The sequence below is a fragment of the Triticum aestivum genome, chromosome 1D (assembly GCF_018294505.1).
Source record: "Triticum aestivum cultivar Chinese Spring chromosome 1D, IWGSC CS RefSeq v2.1, whole genome shotgun sequence".
Classification (NCBI taxonomy): Eukaryota; Viridiplantae; Streptophyta; class Magnoliopsida; order Poales; family Poaceae; genus Triticum; species Triticum aestivum.
Genome location: NC_057796.1, coordinates 238164942 through 238188502, shown reverse-complemented (window position 1 = coordinate 238188502; position 23561 = coordinate 238164942). Strand labels below are relative to the sequence as shown.

Below are 23561 nucleotides of genomic sequence, written 5' to 3'. Positions count from 1 at the left end.
GCAACAGATTTGTTAGAAATCATACATACAGATGTATGTGGTCTGATGAATATTGAGGCTCGTAGCAGGTATCATTATTTTCTGAGCTTCACAGATGATTTGAGCAGATATGGGTATATCTACTTGATGAAACATAAGTCTAAAACATTTGAAAAGTTCAAAGAATTTCAGAGTGAAGTGGAAAATCATCGTGACAAGAAAATAAAGTTTCTATGATCTGATTGTAGAGAAGAGTATTTGAGTTACGAGTTTGGCCTTCAGTTAAAACAATGTGAAATAGTTTCACTACTCACGCCACCTGGAACACCACAGCGTAATGGTGTGTCCGAACGTCGTAATCGCACTTTACTAGATATGGTGCGATCTATGATGTCTCTTACCAATTTACCACTATCGTTTTGGGGTTATGCATTAGAGACAGCTACATTCACGTTAAAAAGGGCACCATCAAAATCCGCTGAGACGACGCCTTATGAACTGTGGTTTGGCAAGAAACCAAAGTTGTCGTTTCTTAAATTTTGGGGTTGCGATGCTTATGTGAAAAAGTTTCATCCTGATAAGCTCAAACCCAAATCGGAGAAATGTGTCTTCATAGGATACCCAAAGGAGACAGTTGGGTACACCTTCTATCACAGATCCGAAGGCAAGACATTCGTTGCTTAGTATGGATCCTTTCTAGAGAAGGAGTTTCTCTCGAAAGAAGTGAGTGGGAGGAAAGTAGAACTTGATGAGGTAACTGTACCTGCTCCCTTATTGGAAAGTAGTTCATCACAAGAAATGGTTCCTGTGACATCTATACCAATGAGTGAGGAAGTTAATGATGATGATCATGAAACTTCAGATCAAGTTGTTACTAAACCTTGTAGGTCAACCAGAGTAAGATCCGCACCAGAGTGGTACGGTAATCCTGTTCTGGAGGTTATGTTACTAGACCATGACAAACCTACGAACTATGAAGAAGCGATGGTGAGCCCAGATTCCGCAAAATGGCTTGAGGCCATGAAATCTGAGATGAGATCCATGTATGAGAACAAAGTGTGGACTTTGGTTGACTTGCCCGATGATCGGCAAGCAATTGAGAATAAATGGATCGTCAAGAGGAAGACGGACGCTGATAGTAGTATCACTATCTACAAAGCTAGAATTGTCGCAAAAAGGTTTTCGACAAGTTCAAGATGTTGACTACGATGAGAGTTTCTCAGTCGTATCTATGCTTAAGTCTGTCTGAATCATGTTAGCAATTGCCGCATTTTATGAAATATGGCAAATGGATAAACAAAACTGCATTCCTTAATGGATTTATTAAAGAAGAGTTGTATATGATGCAACCAGGAGGTTTTGTCAATCCTAAAGGTGCTAACAAAATATGCAAGCTCCAGCGATCCATCTATGGACTGGTGCAAGCATCTCGGAGTTGGAATATACACTTTGATAAGTTGATCAAAGGACATAGTTTTATACAGACTTGCGGTGAAGCCTGTATTTACAAGAAATTGAGTGGGAGCACTACAGCATTTCTGATAAGTATATGTGAATGACATATTGTTGATCGGAAATAATGTAGAATTATTCTGTAAAGCATAAAGGAGTGTTTTGAAATGAGTTTTTCAAAGAAAAACCTCGGTGAAGCTGCTTACATATTGAGCATCAAGATCTATAGAGATAGATGAAGACGCTTGATAAGTTTTTCAATGAGTACATACCTTAACAAGATTTTGAAGTAGTTCAAAATAGAACAGTCAAAGAAAGAGTTCTTGCCTGTGTTACAAGGTATGAAATTGAGTAAAGACTCAAAGCCCGACCACCGCAAAAGATAGAAAGAGAATGAAAGTCATTCCCTATGCCTTGGCCATAGGTTCTATAAAGTATGCCATGCTGTGTACCAGATCTATTGTATACCCTACACTGATTTTGGCAAGGGAGTACAATAGTGATCTAGGAGTAGATCACTGGACAGCGGTCAAAATTATCCTTAGTAGAATAAGGATATGTTTCTCGATTATGGAAGTGACAAAAGGTTCATCGTAAAGGGTTACGTCGATGCAAGTTTTGACACTAAATCTAGATGACTCTAAGTCTCGGTTTAGATACATATTGAAAGTGGGAGCAATTAGCTAGAGTAGCTCCGTGCAGAGCATTATAGAAATAGAAATTTGCAAAATACTTACGGATCTGAATGTGACAGACCCGTTGACTAAAATTATCTCACAAGCAAAACATGATCACACCTTAGTACTCTTTGGGTGTTAATCACATAGCGATGTGAACTAGATTACTGACTCTAGTAAACACTTTGGGTGTTGGTCACATGACGATGTGAACTATGGGTGTTAATCACATGGTGATGTGAACTATTGATGTTAAATCACATGGCGATGTGAACTAGATTATTGACTCTAGTGCAAGTGGGAGACTGAAGGAAATATGCCCTAGAGGCAATAATAAAGTTATTATTTATTTCCTTATATCATGATAAATGTTTATTATTCATGCTAGAATTGTATTAACCGGAAACTTGATACATGTGTGAATACATAGACAAACAGAGTGTCACTAGTATGCCTCTACTTGACTAGCTCGTTGATCAAAGATGGTTATGTTTCCTAGCCATAGACATGAGTTGTCATTTGATTAACGGGATCACATCATTAGGAGAATGATGTGATTGACTTGACCCATTCCGTTAGCTTAGCACTTGATCGTTTAGTATGTTGCTATTGCTTTCTTCATGACGTATACATGTTCCTATGACTATGAGATTATGCAACTCCCGTTTACCGGAGGAACACTTTGTGTGCTACCAAACGTCACAACGTAAATGGGTGATTATAAAGGTGCTCTACAGGTGTCTCCAAAGGTACTTGTTGGGTTGGCGTATTTCGAGATTAGGATTTGTCACTCCGATTGTCGGAGAGGTATCTCTGGGCCCACTCGGTAATGCACATCACTATAAGCCTTGCAAGCATTGTGACTAATGAGTTAGTTATGAGATGATGTATTACGGAACGAGTAAAGAGACTTGCCGGTAACGAGATTGAACTAGGTATCGAGATACCGACGATCGAATCTCGGGCAAGTAACATACCGATGACAAAGGGAACAACGTATGTTGTTATGCGGTCTGACCGATAAAGATCTTCGTAGAATATGTGGGAGCCAATATGGGCATCCAGGTCCCGCTATTGGTTATTGACCGGAGACGTGTCTCGGTCATGTCTACATAGTTCTCGAACCCGTAGGGTCCGCACGCTTAACGTTACGATGACAGTTTTATTGAGTTTTGATGTACCGAAGGAGTTCGGAGTGCCAGATGAGATCGGGGATATGACGAGGAGTCTCGAAATGGTCGAGACGTAAAAATCGATATATTGGACGACTATATTCGGACTTCGGAAAGGTTCCGAGTGATTCGGGTATTTTTCGGAGTACCGGAGAGTTACGGGAATACGTATTGGGCCTTATTGGGCCATACGGGAAAGAAGAAAAAGGGCCTCAAGGGTGGCCGCACCCCTCCCCTTGGTCTGGTCCGAATTGGACTAGGGAAGGGGGGCGCCCCTTCCTTCCTTCTCTTTTTCCCTTCCTCTTTTCCTATTCCATATGGGAGGTGGAATCCTACTAGGACTAGGGAGTCCTAGTAGGACTCCACACTTGGTGCGCCCCCTCCTAGGGCCGGCCTCCTCCTCCCTTGCTCCTTTATATACGGGGGAGGGGGGCACCCCAGAGACACAACAATTGATCCTTGAGATCTCTTAGCCATGTGCGGTGCCCCCCTCCACCATATTACACCTCGATAATACCGTTGCGGAGCTTAGGCGAAGCCCTGCGTCGGTGGAACATCATCATTGTCACCACGCCGTCGTGCTGACGAAACTCTCCCTCAACACTCGGCTGGATCGGAGTTCGAGGGACGTCATCGAGCTGAACGTGTGTAGAACTCGGAGGTGCCGTACGTTCGGTACTTGATCGGTCGGATCGTGAAGACGTACGACTACATCAACCGCGTTGTGATAACGCTTCCGCTGTCGGTCTACGAGGGTACGTGGACAACACTCTCCCCTCTCGTTGCTATGCATCACCATGATCTTGCGTGTGCGTAGGAAATTTTTTGAAATTACTACGTTCCCCAACAGTGTGTTCTTAGGTGCCCCCTTGCCCCCGTATATAAAGGAGCAAGGGGGAGGCCGGCTGCCCTAGGCACGCGAAGGAGAGAGGGGGAGTCCTCCTCCTAGTAGGAGTAGGACTTCCCTTTCCTAGTCCTACTAGGAAAGAAGGGGGGAAGGAAAGAGAGGGAGAGGGAAAGGGGGCTGCGCCCCCCTCTCCTAGTCCAACTAGGATTCCCCTTGGGAGGGGGCGCGCCACCTCATGGCTGCTGCCCTCTCTCTCCCCTCAAGGCCCACCAAGGCCCAATACTTCCCCGGGGGTTCCGGTAACCCTCCGGCACTCCGGTTTAATCCGAAACTTCTCCGGAACACTTTCGGTGTCCGAATATAGTCGTCCAATATATCAATCTTTACGTCTCGACCATTTCGAGACTCCTCGTCATGTCTGTGATCACATCCGGGACTCCGAACAACCTTCAGTACATCAAATCACATAAACTCATAATATAACTGTCATCGTAACTTTAAGCGTGCGGACCCTTTGGGTTCGAGAACTATGTAGACATGACCGAGACACCTCTCCGATCAATAACCAATAGCGGAACCTGGATGCCCATATTGGCTCCCACATATTCTACGAAGATCTTTATCGGTCAGACCGCATAACAACATACGTTGTTCCCTTTGTCATCGGTATGTTACTTGCCCGAGATTCGATCGTCGGTATCTCGATACCTAGTTCAATCTCGTTACCGGCAAGTCTCTTTACTCGTTCCGTAATACATCATCTCATAACTAACTCATTAGTCACAATGCTTGCAAGGCTTATAGTGATGTGCATTACCGAGTGGGCCCAGAGATACCTCTCCGACAATCGGAGTGACAAATCCTAATCTCGAAATACGCCAACCCAACAAGTACCTTTGGAGACACCTGTAGAGCACCTTTATAATCACCCAGTTACGTTGTGACGTTTGGTAGCACACAAAGTGTTCCTCCGGTAAACGGGAGTTGCATAATCTCATAGTCATAGGAACATGTATAAGTCATGAAGAAAGCAATAGCAACATACTAAACGATCGGGTGCTAAGCTAACGTAATGGGTCATGTCAATCACGTCATTCTCCTAATGAGGTGATCCCGTTTAATCAAATGACAACTCATGTCTATGGCTAGGAAACATAACCATCTTTGATTAACGAGCTAGTCTAGTAGAGGCATACTAGTGACACTCTGTTTGTCTATGTATTCACACATGTATTATGTTTCCGGTTAATACAATTTTAGCATGAATAATAAACATTTATCATGATATAAGGAAATATATAATACTTTATTATTGCCTCTAGGGCATATTTCCTTCATCCTCATAGCCATATCCTAAAACTGGACCAAGAATGGCTCGTCCTTCACACGGCAAAGTCTAGTAGCATGCATTTAGTCCTTTAAACGAGGGCTATTTGGCATCCCTTCAAGCCCAACGAGGATGGTGATCGCCCATAGAGGGACTGAGATCCGGTGACTTGCTGTGGGCGAGTCACCAGTGAACAGTACGGTGACTTGCCCCCTCTCCAAGCCATTTGTGCAAAGATCAACGGATGGACCGAGCAAACAGTGAGATAGCTATAGTACATCGTGAGCAGTAAATCATGAACAGTGCCTTGTTGCTGCAGTACCTGCTCTAGGTTGTCCATTTTAGATCAAACGGATGGGTGTCCGCAAGTTATCACCTAATCCCTCTCCCCCTATAGGCCATCACTTTATCTAAGGTCAGCGAGCTCGTTGATTTGTATGCTGCAAGTTTCTTTCAAGTGTAGTATATGACTTATTAGTTTAATATTTGATATGTAGAGCCCCGCCCACTGTGATATTAAATTTACTTTCAGGGAAGGGTACACTACAATAGCTTGTTATTGGGACACTGAGAGCATCTACAGTCGGGCGCCCCAAACCCGTTTCAAACGCCCAGGCGGATGGCTCGGTCACTGACAGGTCATGAAAATTCGACCCAGATGAGCACCTCAAATGGGCCTCAAACGCCCGGGCTGACCGGCACCCGTCATATCCAGCCCAAATATGGGGCGGATATGGGGGCGTCCGGGCGTGTCCGCCACGTCGGAATGGCGATGGGTCCCACACGGAATCGCCCGAAAACCCAGCGATCCGACAGACGTCTCCTCCGATGCGGGTGTGAATGCCGCATGGCGCGGCTCCAGCTCGCTGCCCGAGGCCAAATCCGGCTATTTAAGTCGGCCGGCGTCCCTCAACCCTAGCCACATCCACCTCCTCCCTCTCCGCGCCGCCGGCCCGAGCCCATCCACCTCCTCTCTCCCGCTCTGCCATCTTCCCATGCTCTCCGACTTCGCCATGGTTCGGCAAAAGATAACCACGTACGATATCCTCATGCCGGAGCACTGGTACGAGATCGAGCAGGAGTTTGAGCGAGGCACGCCACGCGCATCGCCCGCATCGCTGTCGGGTTGCTTAAGGACTCGCCGGAGCCGGAGGAGCAGGAGCAGGCGAAGGAGGGGGAGGGAGAGGAGCTGGAGCCGGCTCCGATGGAGGTGGCGGATTCAAAGGAGGACGAGGCGGAGGAGCTGGAGCTGGAGCTAGCGCTAGCGCTGGCTCCGGCTTCAACATGGAGGAAGTGGAGGCGGAGTTCGCGGTCGCCCAAGCGGCCGAGATGGCGGAGCAACAGGCCATCTTGGAGTCCATCCAGGATGAGGCCTATATGGAGGCCAACGGACAGTTCATTCGGCAGGAACGAGTGGCGACCGACGTGCTCTTCGACGAACTCGACGCGGAGATGGAGGCGGAGGGCGACGCGGAGTAGTCGGAGGAGCCGCGGGAGCCAGAGTTGCGGCTGCCGCCCATGTACGGAGCCGAGCACAGAGATAGTGGACATCTCCGACGAGGATTAGGATAGTATAGGTTACTTGATTTATGTAGTACGTGGATTTCATCGTTTGCATGCCTTTGTATGGATTTAAGGTTTCTAGTATGAGGTATCAAGATGTGGATGAGCAAATTTGAGGCAATGACCGGTCGCTATGCACAGACGCGCCTGCGGGCGTTCGAGGGGTCGGATTTGTTGTCTGCGGCTGTAGATGCTCTTACATGTTGCCTTGGCATTGCACTACTGGGCCAGCACACCCCAATAAAATCAACAAAAGATGCTTTTGTTTCCTTTGTAACCGAATCAACTAAATGTTTTTTCCTTTTGGGATGATTAACTAAAGATGTTTCTTTTTTGTTAAGAGTTAAATACGCTGGAGGTCTTAAAAGTTTAGTCGGGGTGTCACTTTAGTCTCAATTCTTCCAAAATGCATGTTTAGGTCCTTTTTTCACGAGCGCTCGCTGACCTGCCCGCTTGGCGCGTTGACCCACGCCACGTCGATAGAGGGCCCGACCGGCAGACCAAAAACTTTCCAATTAGACCCCCCCTCCCCCCGATCTATTCCCCTCTTAGTGGCACCCCTTCTCCTCTTTCATGCAACTCTGGCGACACTAGAGGCGATTGGCGGCGGCGCTGGCGACGATTCCCTCCGTGCGGCGGCGACCAGAGGTGATCTGAAGGGCAATCCGAGTGGGTGCCTGTGAAGATGCCCCCTTTGCGACGACCAGTGGGAGATACTCCTTCACCGAAGCCTATGGTGTGACGGCTATGGTAGCCATGGCGAGAGAGAGAGAGGGGATTTGGGGAAGAAATAGATCTAGGACCCGGGAATGTGAGGATGATGGTTTATAAGTGGTTTTCCATGAAACAAAATAGGAACCGCCGTGGCCAGTCCGTCGATGTGGCATGGGTCAACGCGCCACATGGGCAGGTCAACGAGCGCTTCTGAAAAAAGGACCTCAGGTGAACCTCTTATTATAGAATTAGGACTTAAATGTGCATTTTGAAATAATTGAGACTAAAGTGACACCCTGACGAAACTTTTAGGACTAACAGCTCGACAAGTGCGGTCCTTACCCTCCAAAAACCGAATACGAAGGAGCTTGGGGTGACTTCGTCAATCTCAAGATATTGTGTTCAGCTCCGTATTTCAGACATGCTCATAGAGATAGTGTGTGCGGACATGTGTTAATGGAGATGAGTGTATGTGAGCATCTACATTATACTGTGTTCAAAAGGAAATGTACCCTCCAAAAACCTGACCGCGAGAAGCACACCAATTGCTTCGGTTGGTAAGTTATTCCAGTTTACTCGCATGTCAGACATTGGCATCACACATTGTGCAAGATCATCAGGCTGTATTTCAGAAGATTGTCGGACGTTCTTTTTCATAGATGTCCAAAATGCTACTGGCACAAAGAAATCACCCACAGAACAGAAGCCTTGACACTCCATTTCATCAGCTGAACTTGAATGAACAATGTTATCACAAGGGGCGGTAAAGCTAACTCTCGCTGTGACACGTGAATCATAGAGAGGATTCACTTCAAAGTACACAGTCATCTTCGAGGAACTTTAGAATCGCTACCTCCAGCATGTCGACGTGCGCAGCAGCCAACAAAGTACACGAATGACTGGCCGAAAACAAACCCATACAAACATAAGTCAAGATAACAGACAAAGATGGAGCAATTTATTGCTGAGAAGAAAGAGTATATCCGCTATAATTTCAGGAAACTTCTTTTTTTTGAGAGAGAGAGAGAGAATGTTTCAGGGAATTTTAAGCTTACCAAAATGATAAACAATATCACATTGAAGATGGCAACCACTCGCCACTCTGTCTTCATGTATTGCGCAACACCAGCTCTGGAAGGAAAAGTTTCACGTAAGCACTTACATTCTGAAATTTCTGATAAGGTTACGTATTTCGAAGTTATGACAGGAGACGGACAGCTTACTTGCAAGAATTACAGTCATAGCACCTGAGGAACCGATCATTTTTGTACAGTTTGCAGTCGACATTTGTGCTCACCGGATGGTAGCTCAGATCAAAATTGGAAGCATTCAAAGCTGGATATCCACACCTGACAAGGTTCAGAAAAATACGATAGCCATGTTAAACTCTGTTGAAAGCAACTGCACGTTCAAAATACACTGGAAGATAACAGGGGGCATACTCCGCTGGTGGGCGGCAACAGCCAGACTCAATGGGAGTCAGCTCAGCGAGCTTGTATTGTTTTAGAGTCTGCATGAAATCAAACAGTATTACTAAAATCGCCACAAAAGGAATGGTCACACACAGAGAAACAACATCACATCAGATAAAATAGGATGAGCAGAAAAGGAGAAGAGACCTTATATCTATTTGACAAGCTATTGCAATCATCCGACTTCACAAGGCAACTTCTCAGATGAGTCCATTTATCAGTGTCATTGAGCTAGATTTAAAATAAACAAATCGAGTTATACCAGCATAGATGATTGTGAATTAACTGCACTAATCAAAGAAATTTTCCAAACAAAGAGTTGGGGCATGCCTGTTTGACAAACCAAGAACTGTAGTCCTGAAGACGATACTCTTTATATCTGTATAGAACATGAGGAATGACTACGCAGAACCATATGCATGCAATGTGTTCCATTACTTAAAGAAATTTCATTCACAGTTCATGTAGTGACAATCAGGCAGTTTCCGACTGCGCATATATCAACAAAACTGCATCACGGCCGCATAGTGCAACTTTTAAGACAAATAGTGATATATTACTTCGACTTGTCAGTTCCGCATTTCAATCATCCTCTATTCCTAAATAGTTCCGACCCACTACCTATTTTTCCTAAACATACAAGAATGCCACATCAGCAGGTAATGCATGTCTGTCATGTCATCACCTGCCATCTCATGCATGTGGTGTGGAGAATCGATTAGAGTTGGCCCTACACATTGATTATTGGTATTTGGATTAAAAAGTGAAAAGAGGAAGTGGAGAAGGCATAACATGCCATAGATACTGAAGTCATTTTAACACAATGTGAGTTTGCGGTGCGTTAACAATACTTCATAGCTATATGTCTTCGAGCTTTGCTGCAGTAAACATGCGTGGAATCATCTAGTTGTGTAAACATTAGTAATATACAGTCAGATACCTGGACCCAGGAACAGCATGACCAGTTCCAGTATTTGTAATGATAAACCTGAAAAAGTACATGGCAAGGTGAGTTAACCCAACTTGCAACCACTAAAGTCAGTTATGAAGTCAACTGATGATTAACCGCTGAACTTGCACCAGGATTTAATTCCATCAACCAATCAGTGCACACCGCAGCTAATTTTCAAATAAAAAGTACACAATGATTGCCACCAACTGGAAAGGTTGTGCTAGTGCTATCCCAAATGAATCACAGGAACTTACGCAAGCACTGTGAAGACCATGATTGCCACCAGGACCACGAACAGCATTATTAGATACTAGATACCCACATGTCAAGGCGACAAATAACCCCAAGGGTATCAAGAGAGCAGACAACATCAGCAGCACCAACCAGCACTCATGCCGCCGTAAGTTTAATAGTTTATGCATCAAATGCCACAAAAAGGATACTGTCCAAAGCAAGCAAGAAATGTTCTTCCAAGCACCCACGAATCCGGCCAGCGACCTGCGGCATCGGCATTGAACCATGTCAATTCGGAGCATGAATACTAACGTGGTGGGAATAATATGATACAATTCCATGGAAGCATACATGAGAAAAATTACTCCTCCAAGGCCCATGACAGGGATCGTCAGTGACCGTCGGCATTCGTCATTGTGGGTGCTCATCCAGAACCCAAAACCCACCACAAGTATCGCCAGTATCTGCTCAACAAAGAGCAAGAGGAGCATCATGATGTGCGGATCCCTACCTGCATGCCTTAACATTAAATTGCAAACAAAGAGTTCCAAACGAAAGATGTCAAGAATGGTGAAGAAGCGACAAACAGTGCACTGGGATATCTCTACTCCTATAAAAGACTCAGTTGGTGATGATGGTGTGTCTGCCATCCGTCATTTCTGACCATTAGATCTACATCTAATGGCTGCGAGGTAAGTTGTGGCATTTTTGCAACAATAGCCCACTTCTCTACTCCAATTTGAAGAAAACCCTTTATTATCTTGAAAGCAATCACATCCCTCCCTCGCCTCATCAAAACAACCTGAGAAATATATTTTGAGTGAAACGTAATATATTTTTAGTGGTATATATGTCTATCAAAACAAGAGTGTTTTCTTTCAAGTTTGTGAACAAGTACTATTCTACTTTGGATCCGTTGCAACGCACGGGCACATTGCTAGTAACTGGATAACGATGCGGTACAGCTCAAGCTCAACAGAGGGGCACCGCTGAGCAAAGAGACCAGATGGAACGGGAACAAATCAAGAACTGGCGTATCCATCTAGAAGTGCTCTTCAGTGAAAAGTCTCGAAGCGGGTCGGCCATCGGGGAGCAACTGGGAAAAGGGGGGCGAGGAAGGAAGGGAAGCTGACTGACCATGGTGAGGAAGTTGATCCACCTGATGACGAAGGTGCTGGTGCTGCTGCCGGCCATCCCGGATCAGCTGCGGACGACGCTGGCCTCCCGCCTCCGTCAGTCGATTCCGCGCGGAGCCGAGACGGACCGGCGAGTCGAGATCTGGGAGCACGCCGCCGGAGACGGCGAGGCTGGGGTCCCGGCGGCGCGGCACCTGGGTAGGTGTCAGCGTGGGAGTGGGAGTGTCTGTTGTTGATTTGTGTGGGCTTGAAGACAGCGGTCGCAGTTAAGCTTGGCACGGGCAGGTGTGGGGCCGACTGGTCAGAGGGACAGATTGATTATCAACAGTGGACCGGAGAGGGCGGAGTCGACGCCGGTTTGCTTCGCGTCCGGTGCTCAGGCCGATGCGGGTCTTTTCGGTCGGGTTTGAATAGCAGCCGCGGCACTTTTTGCAGTTTGGTCCCATTTTCGCGAGCTCCGGCGGGGAGGTGGGGTACAACTCAACATTGGATGCTCATGCTCTTCATCAAAAGAAAAAGCAAAACTGGGAACAACTCCGAAATTTATGGTAAAAAACATCAGGAAAAGAATATCCTAACTTAAACATGCATGCACGCAATCATGATATGTGTTATAGTTTACGTACAAATGAGTTTGTTTTCTATTCTCAAGGTGTAGAATGAGCTCGAATTTAAATTGCAGGGCTTGTTTTTTTCAATAAAAACTGAAGGCCATATATTAGATAAAATTAGTCCTTACAGGAATGAAAAATTACAGGCAAGTTCTTGAAGAAATCAGCATTGGCTTCCTTCCGCACCCAATAGTGATGCACTGTGCTGCCTCTAGGCCTTCGTCTTATTGAAACACGTGAGTTTATAGAAGTAACAACAGAGACGTCATTGATGTAGAAGTGCAAACGCCGACAACAGCAAACTAGATAGATCGTCATCCCGTAGAAGCCAACACCGAGGAGGGCCCACACAAAAAATCTCAACTCTGGCAAGACAAAGAAGGGGACACAAACCTCAATAATCCTTTTTTTTTTAAGAAAAGGAGGATGACCCCCGGCCTCTGCATCTGGAAGATGCATACGGCCACTTTATTAATTATTCTCGAGGACCTTACAAAGTATTACAAACAATATACCTGAATCCATCATCTTGGCAACATATGCCGCTACTCTTATCCATATGATGAAGGGATGCTAACTGGGCCACTACCCAAACCACTCACCTAAACCTAACATCAAAAGCCGGAAGCCCCAGCCGAGCCACATACCGGGTCTGGGGCACAATCCGGTCAGACGCACTCTTGTGTCGTCGCCGCCATCTTCCACAGGTCCGTCTTCAGATTATATTGAGTCTTCTACCTTGTGAAGGCCACTTCTGCCATCGACGTCACCATGACGCCAGACAGCTACCTCCTCCTGCGCGAGTTCATCTCCGCGCATCGGACGCCGAGCCTCCACAGCGCCATGCCGCCGAACTCCGCCGCCATCAATGAGTGAGATGAAGTACCGCTCCACCACGGCAAGTACAAGGTGAGGAAGGGCGAGGTCGCCGTCGGAGACACGGCCGGAAGATAAGCACCGCAGTCACGAGACATGCCCGGAGCTGCGACGCGGTAGATCAGACGGGCCGCCACTAGGATCCAGACAATCTCGCCATGCACGCCCAGCATCCCCATGCCCAAGTCGGCGCCTTCAAGAAGGTGACGACACTGTGGCGCAGCCGCCGCTTAACCACCGGGGCTAGGGTTTTCACCCGGGCGCAGGGGAAGGGGGAGGCAGGGGAGGTTTAGCCTCAGCATCGACGCCGTGACCGCCACCGGCGGCCAAGGGTTTCCCCCGGCCAAGCACCCTGCCGCCACCTCCGAACCAGCCACAACGTCAGCAGGCGCGTGCACGCCGGAGATCCAGGCCGGCCGGAGGTCATACATCACAAGCGGACCAGATCGCCTCCGATCTGACGAGGGGAGCCCGAGGCCTCCCCGCGCCATGACCAGCGCCCACCGGGACCTCGCTGCCCGCGCAGCCGAGGGAATCCGGCCTACCTCACCGACGAGCACTCCCCGCCGCCGGAGGAGCGCCGTCCGCACCAGCGAAGCCGCCGCCTCAGATCCGCCGCGAAGAACGCCGCGCCGCCACCGGCCTGCGCGCTCCAGTGACGTGCCGCCCCGGCCAGCAGGCCGCGCCGCCCCGCACACTAGCGCGCGCCACCCGACGCGCCGGCCGCCGCGCCCGAAGAAGCAGCCCCCGCGGCCCCTGTTCCAGGCGAGGAAATGAGATCCCGCCGCCGCCGGCACCGCGCGGGCTTTGCCCGGCGGCGGCGGGAGGAGAGGAAGGAGGTGGGGGCTGGGTTCGGCGGCGGCTAGGGTTGGGCGCCCGGGTCGCCCGCGGGGGGGCGACACGGGGTTGGGATGGTCGCTCAGCTGGTGCTGCTTGTTCTCTTTATTCACCTCAATAGTCCCCTGACGAAGCTGACGAAGCCATATCTAGCTGTGTCATCGGATGGAGATGGAACTAGAGAGAGAACATGCTGCGACCCTTTCACAATATGCCACCACTGCGAACAAACGCTAATTACGCCGGACCGAGTAACCAACAATCGACCTCATCCTCCGACTTGTTAACGTCACTGAGAGGAAGGACAAGGACATTGGTAAAGCCATATGTCCATTATTCCCATCACCATCGCTGCCCTAACTTCACCTATGATAACAAACTCGAAAACCCCACGAGACATAGCTGGGGCGCTCATATCTATGGTTCCCCTATCCTCCAGCCACGTGGGGGGCATAGGCAAGAAGCCCGCGTGTCAAGGGGAGACCAAAACCTATGAAAATGTTTAATTAAAGGGAAACAAAGCTGTGTAAAATGCGTCTTGTGATGATAAAATTAAAAGAACTTCTAAAATACTCTCTTCGTCCGAAAATATTTGTCATCAAAATGAATAAAAGGAGATGTATCTAAAAAATACTTGTCATCAAAATGGATAAAATAAGATGTATCTAGATACATCTCCTTTTAATTTTGTCATCAATATTTGTCTAGATACATCTCCTTTTATCCATTTTGATTAAGCCTCTTTGCTAACTCGCTCGCCTACAAAAATGAATAGGGCGAGGCTAGGCAAACTCAGCCGCTGACTTTGACTGCTATCACACGTACAATTATACTCAATTCGATGGAATGTTTGATCTTAAAAGGGATCTTCTAACAAGTATTTCCGGATGGAGGGAGTAGTTTTCTTGGGAGCACCATATACACCGCAAATTCAAGTGTCACACGAGTGGCTTTGACATTCCATGATATCTAAACTTAATTTTCTTGGGAATCATTGTGGTTTTGACATTCCATGATATGAAAAGAATCTGACACAGACACGAGGTTCGTGCTGGACGTTGGGCAGCATAAACACATGGCCACAGGTGAACAAATGCTTAATCTTAAAGCAACATGAATTGAACCGAGAAGGTTAGCGAATTACGATAAAGATCTTTTGGGAACCAAGGTTCCCAATAATATAGAAATATGAAAATGCGAGGCAGAAATTACATGGCAAAATAGAAGACGCTGCTCTAGGTTTCTTCCCACATTTGTTCGCCCAATAATCCTTTGTTCCAAAGTGGGCCATTTGTTCCCCAACAATCCTCGTTCCAAAATGAGCCTAATAATAATACCCCTACCGTCTAAAATAAGTGCCGTCGTATTAGTTCAAATTTAGAGAGTATACCGTTACTATGTGATTTTTTTCTATTTCTTCATGCTGCCTGGCGGTTTGAAGGTATCCCTTCTGATGTAAATTTTCTGTTGTCCGATGAAGCAAATTTATGAATATGGCCAGAGTCAATAATACAATAAACCGTAATGCAATAATAAACCGTTCATCATGACATCTAAAAGAAACAAGAATGACGCTGTGAAGCAGATGAAGTATCACGTTGCACCTGTTCGGTTCATCAAATAGGAAAGTATTGCTCGATGCTAATGGCATGACATTTAAAAACTCACACGGATTAAATTCCTAAAAACAACAAATTTGTCTAAATCGGCAGGGTTTCAAGTTCTGAATTTCTACTTTAAACATTGGTTTTGATTGTGACTTTGCAATAATGAATTAAACAGAAGCATGTACAACTGCAACACCGGGAAGACAAATATTGAGAATACAAGGAAAATAATTGAGGTTAATTGTCGACACAAAGAACAATCGAAATTAACATGAAAGGAATCGAGTACAGGAAATATAGCTATTTGTACGAACAGAATGAAGTAAAACGAGAAAAATGCCGCAATATGATGGTACAATCTCAAGCAACAGAATCCCAGCATGACACAACCAGAACAGAAACTAGAAAACAAATGCAAGGCAATCCTGGGCAGATGCATGCAGCAAGAAATAATGTTTGGGTTGCCAATAGTTCTGAATCTCAAAGCAGCCGAATGTGCATCTCCACAGTCGAATGATTAGCACCGGTGCCAGCAGAGAACGCTCGCTCCACTGATGGAAATAGAAGCTTGGATGCATCACCAAGGCACCAAATAAAACCCTGCATGTATGGAATGGAATCAGTCCTCATCCAGAACAGTCACTATGCAAGTATGCAGTTTTAAAAAGCGACATTCTAGCATTGGGTTCTTACTTGATGAGGTGCTATGTACATCTGGTATATTTGCCTAATGATGTTTTCATAAAAGATATGCTTCTACAACTGTTAAACTGATCATTGGCAATACTCCGCCAGGTCAATCTGTGGAGGTATTGTTTTTATTTCTGTCCCAAGTTCTTGCTCAATCCTATACCTGCAAACAGAAGAAAACAAACAGTTCAGAAACCTTGGTAGATTAGTAGAAAAGAACTTGTCTCTGTTTCGAAATATCCTAACAAGCCACTTTAGCAAAGTATCCTTACATGTTGAAACGGTCCTCATAAGTGATTAAGTTCACCGCCAAACCAAGGTGTCCAAATCTTCCAGAACGACCAACCTAGGAAAATGTCAAAGGAGTGGAACGACCAACTGGTTTAGAAACTCAAAACTACTGAAGCCTATTAGTTCAAACAATAAATAAATGAAAGGCCCTACCAAATAAGGCATTAGTGACATGAAAATACTTGTTTGACATGTTTTTGGCATTAACCATACAATGCTTTGTCAGTATCATCAGTAAAACGACTCGCAATTTCCAAAAAGTTTCTGTGGTGTGTGTTTGTAAGTGGAAAGTGGAAGGAATTCCCAACATCCATAAGAAATGAGGCTGACCAACAGAGTTAGCTTTCAAGTGTTCTGCTAAAGTTAACCAAGCATAGTTTAAAATGAGCCAAGCAAATAGGAAAAACTACTGGATCAGGTACAGATGTATTGAAACAACTAGATGCTACCCCGCGCGTTGCTGCCAGGATTGGTTGCAATTATTTTTTGATGAAATTTAAATGAAAATTAAAATAGATATAATATTATACTCCCTCTGCAAGTATTTGATTACTCTATAGTTGTAATAATATATAGAATATAAGTTGCATTTTTCATGCATGTTAAGAGATATAATTAGTGTGATTGATGAGGTTGCATGTGTGGTGAGCTCGAATGTGTGCATGTTAAGAGATAATATAAATGCCATTTCCCATGCATGTTAAGAGCAATAATTAGTGGGATGATATGGCATGTGTTGAGGTGGCATGTAGGCATGTTGAGAGAACTGAGATAGTGAGGATCTACTATTTAGGTATATAGGATTTACTTCAGGAAACATACTCCCTCTCCCTCCTTACAGAAATATAAGAGCATTTAGTGATCTAAACGCTCTTATATTTCTTTACAAAGGGAGTATCAAAGATCTTTGTACTGCAGAACTGAGTGAACCAACATATGAAACTTCTGTGCTACCATGCATGATGCAAATAAACAACTTACCCTATGCAAATATGTTTCAGCAGTCTTGGGGAAGTCAAAATTAATGACAACATTAACAGCTTGAATGTCAATTCCTCTGGTAAAAAGATCTGCAATCATATAATTTCCTGAGAGAAGTTCTTCGTAGCATTTCCCACAAATAAAGTGCAAAATAGCGATGCATTTAGCATGTACCGACAATCATAGGACTGAAGCAGTACAAAGCAACTAGATCTAAGATCATTTTAATTAAGATAGTATAACTCTACTTATACAAATCAGGCTAACGAGTGATTCAAATATTCCTTTGATATGTGTTCAACTCAGCAATGACCACTATCAGATAATCCCACCTGGGCCTTCCAACCATCTTCGAGCTCAAGTCAACATTTCAGATAAAATGCAGAAAGTATTAATAGCACTCTAGTTAGTAAACTGAGGATGGTATGGTGGTCTATTTAGAAGATTTGTAGTGCAAACAAGACTACAAGAGAAGGCTAAAAGAGTAGTCTAAAATCTTGATTCAAGACTAGATAAGTTGAAAAAAACAAATTATAAGTTCACTTTAATGTGTTCAGAACTTCTTTAATTCACCAAGGGTGTGCTTTGGAGGCCTACTGATTACGACTTACCCGCAGTGAGAGATAACAATAAAGAAGAACTCAGATATGCTTACGGAGTGAAGAGAAAGTAAATGATTCAAAGGAAAACAACTGAGAAGAGATCAGAAAGTGTATAAAAGAATAATCCAGAAGATACAAAAGGTGGAGAAGAACCTGTGCAAACAAGGTTTCTGCAAGCGCCATTGCGGAAATCATGAAACACCCTGTTTCGGTGGTCTTGCAACATTTTAGCATGAATGTAGAAGCACGAATAGCCGAGCTCAGTGATTTTCTTTGCCAGTAGCTCAACTCTATTAACAGAGTTGCAAAATATAATAGACTGATTTATTTGAAGCTGGCGGAGAGAACAAAATAAGGAGAATGTTTCAGTCTCTCGGTATGTACAGGAAACGACAAACAACAAGTTTTTTGTAACATGTACCTTTGAAAAAAGTGTGTTCAGACAATGAACCTTTTGCCTTTCTTCTACAAAGGCATAGTATTGTGTGATTCCTTTCAGTGTTAGTTCATCCATCAGATTAATAACATAAGGTCTAGGTAGGTATTTCTGCTTAAAATCCTTGACAGTTACAGGAAAGGTTGCAGAAAACAGCAATAGTTGCCGACTAGCTGGAAGGTATCGAATGAGTTGCTCCACAGAAGGCTGAAACTCAGGAGCTAACAGCTTGTCCGCCTGCATTTCAATGAAAGGAAGTCATATTATGTTTTTGGAAGAAAAGCATCAGACATGTTCATCAGTAACTGGAAACACATTCACCGATGACTTCCCTAGAGATCTGTACAAGATAATCCTTAAAAAATAAAAAGTAACTAGAAATGTGATAGTACATGCTTCAACCATCTAAAAAAATATAAATGTATTGATTTACACAAGTGAGCATGTCTTCCAAACATCAATCAGCAAATAAGAAAAACAAAGACCACAACTGCTCCGAAAAGACAAAAAGTACAGTATTTGACAACATTTAGACCTGCAGATTGGTAAATGTGCGTGATTTTGATTTAGCACAAAATTAGAAAGAGAACCAACATGTACAGCATCAGAACAAATAAGAGTAGATACAGGAAAGAGTTCTTACTTTTTCCAAGACAGCTCTATTATATGATGCTAGGCTCTAAAGTAACATGACTTAAGATCAATTTGACTTAAGTATCATGACTTGAGGTCAATTAAGTGAGAAGAAGCAACATCAATTATAGATAAACAGCCAAACAAAACTAACATACTTGACTACTGTGATGTAAACATGGTCAACTAAAATAGAATCTGAGTTGTGTGTTTCTCTAATGATACCTCGTCCATGATGAGCATCGAACATTCGTTCAGCATACAAATGCCCTTCTTGGTAAGATCCAGTATACGGCCAGGTGTCCCGGCGAGTAAATGAACAGGTTGGTACAAACGCATAATGTCATCCTTCAAGCTGGTTCCTCCAGTACTAACCATAACTTCAATATTCAAGTATTTCCCAAGCTCTTTGCAAACTTGTGAAGTCTGCAGAGCTAGTTCCCTTGTTGGTACCAATATAACAACTAAAGAAGAAATCCATAGATAGAGCAGAGTTAAGTTAACAAACAGTGTGTGAAGTAAAGTGCATGGAAACATAATAATTATCTTGGTATGATGTGAACACAAATTGGCACCGCATAAACATTACTATCCTTAGCGAAGGCTTCGAGAAAGAGGGGGGGGGGGGGAGGAGGGATCGGCTAAGAAGGTAAACGGTTGTTGCATGACAGTTTATAGTTTGATTTCATATTTCAGTCAGAGAACACTAGAACACAAATAGTTTGGATGTCCAAAAAAATGAGTTGCATACCTAATACTCTTAGCAATTTCTACCAGTAGATCCATTAAAATAATATCAACACACTACAAATACAATCAACACACTAATTTTTCAAAGTTTGCACTGATTTAACTTATAGATTGTGAGTACAGGAAGTGTGCGTTTTTGCATAAATAATGCCTCGGCTTGAATGCTAGTAACAAAAATGGTCGTGTGGCAGAAGACGGATACACATTATAAATCACATCAACGTAACCAGGAATCAGGGATAACCTTTCAACCAACTGTCAACTGTACTGCTAACGTTAAATTGAAACAGTATGGCTTAGATGATTTCTTATAAATGAAACAGTAGAAGTGGCAAGTTCACCTTGTATGGCATTTTTCTCCGGGTCAATCTTTTCAAGTGCTGGAATGCAAAATGCAGCGGTCTTCCCAGTGCCGTTTTTCGCTCTTGCAAGAATATCACTTCCAGTTAGAGCAATTGGAATGCTTTCTTCTTGAATAGGAGATGGCCTTTCAAATCCCTTCTCATATATTCCCATAAGTAGCTCACGTTTCAAAAAATAATCTTCAAACTCGTTGCCTTTCGTTGCAGTAACATCCTAAGTAAAGCACCAAACATATTGCAGAATAGAAAGAACATCAGTACACCTGACATCTGCAGATTGGTGCCATTCAGCACCTCACGCCGAATCTTGCTGAGTGAAATTCCATGATGTCATTAGTACTCACCTCTGTCCTAAAACGAGTATCTGGAGCTGGAATATTCAACTGTGCCTTCCAATCTTGAGAGCTGGAACACACAAAAGAAGATAAAGGTGTCAACTAATTCCCTTTAAGGCAAAGCATTGCTAGGCTAGTTCCATACGGCATGACAAACAAATGAATCGATACGATGCTGCAGAGAAGTATGGAACACCAGCAATGGTGAACTAAGATGAAAACACAGCGTACTTGCATAAATAAAGTGCATCCAACCAGGAAGCAATCAGTTGTAATAGAGCAAATAAGCTTGCATACACCCAGTGGGTAGTTGCTTATTCAGCTTATTCAGTTAACAGCGTATACAGAGGAAGAGTTAAGCCTCTTGCAGCCATACAACTTAAGCAGAGCACTGCCTTGTCTCAAGGACATGATCTAATCATGAAATAGCACCTCTTCCCCCACCCCACCCCACCCCCACCACCACCCCCACCCCAACCCCACCCCACTTCCGCGACCACAAGAAAATCGCATCCGGGCGACACAAACCCTATCAATCGGCAAGGCAATAAGCAGCGTAAATGGTCCGTACCTCGTGTCCACCGCGTCGAGTCGCGCCACCGTCCTGGCCGCACCCTCTCCTGACTCCTGGGCCGCGGCCTGGTCCCGCCGCAGCCACTGCTGGTGCTGTTGTTGCTGATGCTGCTGCTGCTGTTGCTGCGAGAACGAGTTCCTCTGCGCGTGCTGCTGCTGCTGCTGCTGCGGGAACGAGCTCCTCTGCGCGTGCTGCTGCTGCTGCTGCTGGTAATCGTGGTGCTGGGGATGCGGGTTTCGGCCGCCGTAGTAGTTTTGGTTCCCGCCGCCACCTCCTCCACCTCCTCCACCGCCTCCGCCGCCGCCGTTACCGCCGCGGCCGCCGCCGTAGTCGTAGCCGGGCGGGTACCGGGCCCTCGGGTGGTGCATGGCGGGATCTAGGGTTTTGGAGCTGGGGGCGACCAGGCGCGACGGATCTAGGGTTCCGACGGTTTGCCCCTTTCGGAGGGCGTGGGTTTCGCTTTTGGGCTTTGGACGCGGTGGATCCGATCCAGAAGCGCACGGTTTCGAAATGTAGACCTCGGGAGGAGGCGGATATTTTTCTGTCTGAGGGGGGTGCTGCATCAAACGAGCTTAGTCTGAGGGGGGTTAGCATCCATTTCTCGGAATTTTTCAATCAGAAAACTGTCTCCTGGGCTTGATGTTCGAACTTAGTCTTGGAGGCTTTATTTTTTTTAAAGGATTCAATTCATCGAAAGCACAAGGCAATTTAAACATAATAAAAATTACATTAAGATTTCAAGACCGCCGAAGACCACTACTATCATCAAAACGAGCCGTCTACCTTTCGTTGTCGTCGGTCCCCTATCGAAACCGGTTTGATCTTGTCGATATCAGTCAACAAGTCTTCGTATACGTGGCCCTGAGGACCAGCACCTTCGAACAACAGTCATCGTTGTTGATCCCTTGAATAGATCAGAAGCACCGGACATTGAAATCTCACCCCACGACGAGAAGCCCTAACATCAACGTCCCAATGAGATAATGAGAATCTTTGAGGCTCTTAAATTCAAAGAATTTTCAGACGATGTAAGGTTAAATTAAGTTGTTTTATACTCCGTCTGTCTTAATTTGGACGGAGGGAGTATGTAACTTGTATGATTTTATTAAAATGTCGTGTCTTGCTATATTTCATACATACGTTTACATAACCTCTCTTTTTTGTTGTTCTCTCTCACGTCTAGCTCCAAGCATGACAACCATCATGTCATTATTATCAAGAACGGCTTGAATGAATTTAAGAGATTCATGCATGTCATTTTTGGGCAAAGCTTTAACAGTAAGTATTTCAACATCATGGATCAAAGTAGATTGTTTTTTTAGGGATGCCAACAAGATTGTTAAAATCTTGTTTAGTGGCAATAAAGTCATTAAATAACACTTTCTAATTCAGAAGGTACATTTTTGCTACCATAAGAATTCCCAAAATTATTTTGAGGATAAGTACCAACAAAGTTCCTATTAGCATTTAGCAAGGTTATTTATTAATAAAGTTAACATCCATTTGGTCATTATTTCGTTCAACAAGTGCAACAAGAGAACATCTGTAACATCACCAGGAGCCAACAAGAGAAACATCCACTTGCTCATTATTACCACCAAGAGAAACATCCCTAACATCCATGTTTAGAAGCATTCATAGAAACAATCATATCAATCTTATCATTCAAAATAAAATATCTTCTCACCATAGAAACCGTTCTTCTTATCCGCCATGTACTTCTTGAAGTTACGCTTTCAGTGACCCTTCTGTTTGCAGTAGAAACATTCAGTCTCCTTACTGGCTCTGAGACGGTCTTATCGACACCGCTAGATTTTTTCTTAGACTTGCCCTTCTTCTTGAAACCGGTAGTCTTGTTGACAATCAACACTTCTTTGTTCTTTTGCATCCCAGCTTCCGCAGTTTTGAGCATAGCAAATAACTTGTTTGCACTTTTCTCCATCACGTTCATGTTGTAATTCACGATAAAACCATCGTAAGATGGGGGAGTGAAGCAAGCACAATATTTGTATCGAGCGTTGGCGGAATTCCAAATTCGAATGAAGCAAGTCTATCAACGTAGCTAGCAAGCTTCACTATATGCTCACTCGTTGAGGAACCCTCTCTCATCTTGCACTCAATCATGGCCTTGATTAATTCAAACCATTCGGTCCTCACCTGTTTCTTGTATAGAATTTTTAGTGACCAAATATAAATTGAGTAGTAGATCGTTCAAAACGCTTCTGTAGTTCAGGATCCATGCAAGTCAACATGAGACATTGGACTGCCTCATAGTCATCACTACGAGCAGCATAAACAACAACTTCTTCTGGCGGTGCATCCTTTGTGGGAGCATCACCCAGGGGCTGGTTCAGCACGTACTCCTTCTTAGCACTCCTGAGAATAAATCTCAGGTTTCGGATCCAATCCGCATAGTTTCCATCATTTGCAGCTAACTTTTCTTTCTCAAGC

General features: G+C 44.7%; 2 protein-coding genes across 3 annotated transcripts; both read right to left on the bottom strand.

Annotated features, from left to right (window-relative positions):
* Positions 1-8357: 8357 nt before the first annotated feature.
* LOC123181201 (tetraspanin-10) lies at positions 8358-11903 on the bottom strand. 2 transcript variants are annotated; one of them, XM_044593456.1, is made up of 11 exons: positions 11527-11903; positions 10741-10900; positions 10599-10653; positions 10410-10465; positions 10144-10191; positions 9534-9582; positions 9351-9434; positions 9174-9241; positions 8955-9080; positions 8787-8862; positions 8358-8630 (listed from the first exon to the last, which is right to left on the bottom strand). In XM_044593456.1, exons 2-11 carry the CDS (start codon positions 10881-10883, stop codon positions 8556-8558), a joined length of 780 nt encoding a protein of 259 aa, XP_044449391.1. In that variant the 5' UTR covers positions 10884-10900; positions 11527-11903; the 3' UTR covers positions 8358-8555. The 2 variants fall into 2 exon arrangements, with proteins under 2 accessions (XP_044449391.1, XP_044449390.1); XM_044593455.1 differs by having other exon boundaries at positions 10741-10853; positions 11527-11902.
* Positions 11904-15666: 3763 nt separating this feature from the next.
* Positions 15667-21631, bottom strand: LOC123181200 (DEAD-box ATP-dependent RNA helicase 12). The gene is made up of 10 exons (XM_044593454.1): positions 21108-21631; positions 20546-20606; positions 20181-20415; positions 19315-19553; positions 18442-18693; positions 18174-18354; positions 17419-17507; positions 16419-16492; positions 16150-16309; positions 15667-16056 (listed from the first exon to the last, which is right to left on the bottom strand). The coding sequence occupies exons 1-9, from the start codon at positions 21476-21478 to the stop codon at positions 16231-16233; spliced, it is 1581 nt and encodes a 526-aa protein (XP_044449389.1). The 5' UTR covers positions 21479-21631; the 3' UTR covers positions 15667-16056; positions 16150-16230.
* Between the last annotated feature and the right edge of the window lie 1930 nt (positions 21632-23561).